The sequence below is a fragment of the Chlamydomonas reinhardtii genome, chromosome 13, assembly GCF_000002595.2.
Source record: "Chlamydomonas reinhardtii strain CC-503 cw92 mt+ chromosome 13, whole genome shotgun sequence".
In the NCBI taxonomy this organism is placed as follows: Eukaryota; Viridiplantae; Chlorophyta; class Chlorophyceae; order Chlamydomonadales; family Chlamydomonadaceae; genus Chlamydomonas; species Chlamydomonas reinhardtii.
Window position 1 is genome coordinate 3,527,640 of NC_057016.1, and position 5,700 is coordinate 3,533,339.

The 5,700-nt window shown below is 61.6% G+C and overlaps 2 protein-coding genes across 2 annotated transcripts in view; both read left to right on the forward strand.

The window, feature by feature from the left end:
- Positions 1-3,262, forward strand: part of CHLRE_13g588000v5 (uncharacterized protein) — a 10,922-nt gene extending 7,660 nt beyond the window's left edge. The window contains exons 14-17 of the mRNA XM_043069704.1: positions 275-388; positions 681-811; positions 1,095-1,784; positions 2,002-3,262. Coding sequence (XP_042917679.1) covers positions 275-388; positions 681-811; positions 1,095-1,784; positions 2,002-2,278 — 1,212 coding nt within the window. The 3' untranslated portion in view covers positions 2,279-3,262. The remainder of the gene's footprint in view (positions 1-274; positions 389-680; positions 812-1,094; positions 1,785-2,001) is intronic.
- A 78-nt stretch (positions 3,263-3,340) lies between these two features.
- Positions 3,341-5,264, forward strand: CHLRE_13g588026v5 (uncharacterized protein). The gene is made up of 2 exons (XM_043069705.1): positions 3,341-3,628; positions 3,829-5,264. The coding sequence occupies exons 1-2, from the start codon at positions 3,594-3,596 to the stop codon at positions 4,016-4,018; spliced, it is 225 nt and encodes a 74-aa protein (XP_042917680.1). The 5' UTR covers positions 3,341-3,593; the 3' UTR covers positions 4,019-5,264.
- Positions 5,265-5,700: the final 436 nt, after the last annotated feature.

Sequence of the window (5,700 nt, forward strand, 5' to 3'; positions counted from 1 at the left end):
GTTACATTCCAAGCTTCACCAGGCCCAGAAGGGGGCTGGGGTCTGAGCGGGGCTGAGAGGGGCCGAGAGAGGCACCAGTTGGCTCTTTTGCTGGGGCGGCTGCGTACCCGTATAGTATGTGATTTGCAGCCACGTCCTGGATTGTACTGTACACATCGTACGGTTGTGGCCTCTGCTGCAGCAACGTGTCCAGCACACGTACGTGCGCTCTCTCACCCCCACGGTCTGACACCCACGCTCTCACACGCATGCACGCACGCACGCACGCACACAGGCTGTGGCGGTGCTGGGCTACAGCCCCAGTCGGCAGTGGGTGGCGGAGGCCTTCGCGCACGTGGCGGGCGGTGCGGACAGCCTCAGCGGCGCCGAGCTGGTGGCCATGCTGCGGGTGGGTGCCGTGTGCAGAGGGGGGCGTGTGTGTGTGTGGGGGGGGGGGGGGTTGCGTGGGGTGGGGTGGAGGTGGGTGGGTGGGTGTGGTGCGGTGGCATGTGAATGGGTGTTGGGTTGTGCACTGGCGCCGCCCCTGCATCTGCTCCATTGCGCACCGGTATACACCACGCCACACCAGTTCACCACAGCGTTTACAACGCTCCGTGACACCCCATTACATCGCAAAAGGATACCTCCCATGATTCATGGGACACTGAAACTGTAGCAAACACCTCACCACCACGGCGCAGGTGAGCCACGCGCAGCGGCTGCCGCTGCCGCACGCCACGCTGGACGCTGTGTGCGCGCAGCACAGCCGCATCCTGCCGCTCATGCGCGCAGTGGACCTGCAGCGACTGCTCGAGTGCTGGGTGGCGGACAGGTGTGGGCGGGTTCACTCTGAGCCAATCCCGTAAGGAAACAGACAGGTGGGGGCCGGGCGGTTCGCGGATGTCGGATGGGGCCGGGTGAGGGTGGGGCGGGGATTGGGATGGCGTGTTGCTGGAATAGTGGCGTGAGCGGTGGTACGGCGAACTCGTCACGCGCCCTTTCGCACGCCATGCTTACGAAAGGGGGCGGGCGGCGAAGGCTGTGGCAATGCTAGCTGTGCATGTACATACGGCGTTTCAGGAAGATTTTAACCACATGCCCCCCCCCCCACACAGGTACATTCCCTCCAAGGACCAGCTTGAGGGGTTTTTCGACGCCGTGTGCGACTCGTTCGGCATTGACTTGGCAGCGCTCAAGGCCGCCGCCGCCGCGCCGCCGCCCGGGCCCAACGGCAGCGTCTCCCTAGCCGCCGCAGCCGCGGCTACCGGCAGCACTGGATCTGCTTCTGGATCCGTGCAGTCGCTGGATTCAGCAGTATCAGCTTCCGCCGCCTCCGCCGCCTCCATGGGCAGCATGGATGTCATCGGATCCGGGACGGCCGGCGCCTCCGGTTCTGGATCCGGATCCGGCGGCCTGCCCCGCCCGTCCTTCTTCCTTGACGCTGAGGCGATGCGATCCGTGTCTGGTGGAACCGGAATCTCCGACGGTGTAGCCGGCGGCTTTGGGGCGGCGGCGGCGGCGCAGCCGCCGCAACCGCCGCCTCCGCCGGCCACGGCAGCGGCACTCAGTGCTGCCGCGGCGGCGGCGACAGCCGCCGCCGCCGCCAACGTTGCGGCGTCGCGGGCGGCTGCGGCTGCGGCCGCGCGGCGGGAGGAGGCGGCGGCGGAGCCGCCGCCGACGCCGTCGAGCCTGGCGGCGGCGCGCGCCAAGGCGGCGTCTCTGGGAAGCTTGGACACGCGGCCCAAGGGGTCATTGCTGCAGCCTTCAGAGGCTCAATCAATGTTGACGCTGCTTGATCAATACCGGTGAGTGATCGGCTGTGTCGTGTGTGAAAAGTGGGTTTAGTTGCAAGATGTGGGGCGGCTTTGCGGCAGTACCCATGCTTATCGACGCGGGGACTACCTTACACTTCATGCAGAGCGTGTAAAACCCAACCTTGCTCCCAATGCTTCCTGGGTGGCCCAATCTTGTTGCAAGTTTTCCTTTTCGCGCATTCTGACCACGTGTTGTTTACCACGCCAGTGGACTGCTACTTGAGGCCAAGCGCTCCGACCTGCTCATCACAATGAACACCTACCGCAACGCCGTCACCGCCGCCCTGCACGACATGCGGCGGAAGGAGGCGGCGGCAGCAGCAGCAGCAGCAGCAGCCGGTGGCGGCGCGGCGGGGCTGGGCGGCGCCGCCGGCGGCGTGGGCGCGGTGGCCAGCGGCAAAGTGCCTCCGAGCGCGAAGCTGTTGCAGGCGGTGCTGAGGGGCGGTGCGGGCGTCACGCCGCCGCCGCCGGAGCCGGTTATGTGATCTGATGAGGTGGGATGTGACGTGATGGGTGCGTGGGCGAGGGTCATGCGATAGTGAGGCCGTACAGAAAGATGTGGTGAGCGCGAGATAGAGGAGGAGGCGTGTGGAGTCGGAAGATTTGTTATCAGCGGGGCAGGGCTGACGCCCATACAGCGGGGTGCAGCAGAGTGTCTGCACATCATCAAACGTTGGCCATTGCAAACAAGTGCGTGCGTGTCGAGCTTAAGCTCCTTATTGTGCTGTTAGAGCTAGGTATATATCATTGGGGGATTTAATGAGTTGCGGCAGCCACTGTGGCATTGCACCTGCCCCAGGCCGTCCGATGGCGGCTGGGTCGGTTGCCATAGCGTTTGATGTTGGGTGAAGGAGTCAGTTCCTGATAACGGTATGTTTTGGTTGGCTCATTAGCGGACCGGTTGTTGTTTGATAGATGCCGCAGAGGAGTGAGCTTGGTTGCCGCGGGGCCGCATCGTCCCATTGGAATTGGTGTTTGCGGTTGATGCCGCTGAAGGGACAGCTACTGGCGTCATGAGTAAGAGAAACGCAGGTCGGCAGACACGTGTACGCCGAGAACCAATCCCTGCCGAGAACGTGTTCAACACGGCGTTGCTGCGTGTGCCTCATGCAGACTGGTTTGAAGCTGGTTTAGCCAGGTTGAGTAGGCAGCGTTGTTCCGGATCCATTATTTGCTCAAAAGTTTGAGGCGCTGTGTTGGCAACTTGGCATACGGTTAGTTGTGGCTTGTGGCTTGCGAGTAGCTACGTCAAATGACGCTTTGACGGAAGTGGTATCTGGTGGTATTTGGTGTGGTGTCAACTACACCGGTTGCTTGCGAGGCTGCGACCGCTCATTCTTAAGTTGAGTGCATTATTGCAGTTGCGCCTTGGGTACGAAGACAGGGCATTCCGGGCAGGTAGCAGCTGGTAAGTGCGCCCATATCTTTTGCTGGGACCGATTGTACGGTACTGCTCACCTAAATGTCTGCCACCAGCCTGCACCAGCCAGCCGCACTCGTCGTTCATTTCGCTTCTTCACACTCCGATGACACGGGCTGAGGCTTAGCTGAGACTCGTGAACGGTATCACGGTATGCAGACAGCCAGGGGAGGGCGGTTCCTCGTGTTCTCTTGTGGCTCGCGAATCGTGATGGTCCTTAGAGGCTACATTCCCTCCGGGGCCTTCGGCCCCTACGGTCCTCCGCCTCTAACCCCACTTCCATTCTACAACCGTACTGAAGGCTGACTCCTTCTTTGGCACCAAAGTAGGGCGAGGCTTAGGCTGACAGCTGGGACAGCCCGGGACTGGAAGAGGACGGGATGGCAACAGGAGGAGGGCCTTACAAGCGGAGAGAGCCAAAAACGCACCCAAGCCCACAGGGCGCAGGAAACAAGCCCGAAGGCACAAGCCAGCAACAAAACAGAACAACAGAGCCACACAAAGCAGGCAACGAGCCTGCGCCCAAAACACAGTCAAACGCAAGAAGGCGAACGGAGCGACACGCCCCACCCGAGCAGCAAAACCCGAACAGAAAACAAACGCGCAACCTAACAGAGAGCCCGCAGCACCAGCGCAGCAACGCGCACCCGAGGCACCACACGTACACCAACGACAGCAGCCAAAGCACTGGCCCCCACAGAGCCAACCGCAGCACCCGAAGCAAACCGACCGCGGCCCCACGCCGCGGGCCGCCACTACCGCGCAAGCCGGCGCAGGAGCCGGAGCAGCCGCCGCCAGCGCATAGACGGCGCCGCCAGCGCCGGCGGGGCCGAGCGATCCGACGAGGAGTGGAGGCAGAGGAGACAGGGGCGGGCAGGGCGGGCACTTGAGTGAGGACGTTCGAAGCAACGTCGCGTCTAAAGGCTCTCACTATGAAGGCGGAATAGAGAAGCCATAGAGGGCTGGCGCCAAAGAGGAGCCAGCCCGTACGGCTTCCGAATGGAAGCTCGCCTCTAAACAGGGGTGCGGTTTGCCCTTGCGTTCGAACTGTCCACCGCCTTTGTGGTTTCGCATCCGTACAGTCCGGCTTGCTTGCGCGTTGATGTTCAGCGGATACAGAGCTGGATGAGTTCATGAGTTTAGTTCATCTCAGTCCATATTCGTTGAATGGGTTCGTGGAGGCCCGCAGTGCTGCACGCGATGGCGGTGGTGCCGTGCGGTATCACGGTACTGTGCCCTCATATGAAGGGTGGACATGCAGGATGGGGACCGGCGTCACTGGTTTTGGGACTGCACTGTTGCGCTGTCACTGCGGGAAAGTATGGGGATGGCTATGGGTTTCCTGCCGGAGGAGGCTCTAAGTGCCTTCTCTCGTGAGGAGTTGTGGTTAGTGCGCCCGCCTGCGGGGCTTGCGCCACCTGTGTGGGATGTGGTGTGTCTCGCTGCTATGTCTGCCCTGGACTTTGGTCGGCAGCGTGTGGTTATGGCCGGGTTGGCGGCGCGAGCGAAGCTGCCGGCGGCCCGGGTGCTGAGCATTGGACTTGCCGTCGTAGCTGACTTCTGGGGTCGTCTCCAGACGTTTGTGACTTTGGGTATCAGGCCAAAGGGTTGGGACGCTGTGCCGTTTGCGCATCCCTTCATATCTCGGGCTGTTGGTGACGGCATGGTTTTGCGCTTGCCGTATGACGCTGATTCCCCGCCCCCCTCGCCGTGAGAGGTTGTGCGTGGTTGGTGGCTCTGTGTGTGGGCAGGATGCACGTGTGGGCGACCGTTCTAGTACCTGGACGCTTGCGCCCTGGTTAGTGCGTGCGCTGTGCGTGTGTCCTGCGGCCTAGACGTTTCCCGGCACTCCTGTGCCTAGGCTTGTGGCGTTGAGGCACAGCGGTGGGGCTCTGGCGGGTTGAGGCTTGGCTAGGACTCACTGTGCGCGGAGTCACACGGACTTTGCCCGCGGGAGGGTTTGCAGCAAAGTCGGGGTTGGGCCCTGATAGCATGTGATGGCTCGGCGTCTTCGGGAGCTGGGACTGTCCCCTCTGTAACATCCGCATCCATATGAAGGCAACTGCCAGCTAATGTAAGTATGTCACCCAGACTCAGTGCTCGTATCTTCCTTCTTTTCGACAGAAATTTGCCCCAAAACGCCTCCGGCGGAAGAAATTTTTGATGATTAAGTCCAAAAATCTGTGAAAACGCTTCAGATTTTGAGGGGTCTTTCTGAGAATCGCAGAAGACATTTTGGGGCGTTTCTGTCACTTGTCCGGGCCCAAGGCAAGGGTGACTGAGGTTCCCCAGGATAATCTACGGCCGTGTCCTGCTGGTACCATGGGGGCACAGCACGATAGGTCAGCCTTCTACCAGGGGAGTCATGCCGTGGGTGAGTATGATGAGCATGGGTGAGGGCGCTGGGGTTTGGCGTGGGGATGGGCCACGATTCGCCATGGAGCCATGTAACCGGAGCTTTTTTCACCAACGTAGTGTTAACGTGGC

Excerpts from the sequence above, each read along its gene's own strand:
- CHLRE_13g588026v5 (XM_043069705.1), top strand. The coding sequence starts at position 3,594 with ATGGCAACAGGAGGAGGGCCTTACAAGCGGAGAGA. Across the intron at positions 3,629-3,828 it reads GGGCCTTACAAGCGGAGAGA|AGAGCCCGCAGCACCAGCGC; the intron begins GCCAAAAACGCA and ends GCAACCTAACAG.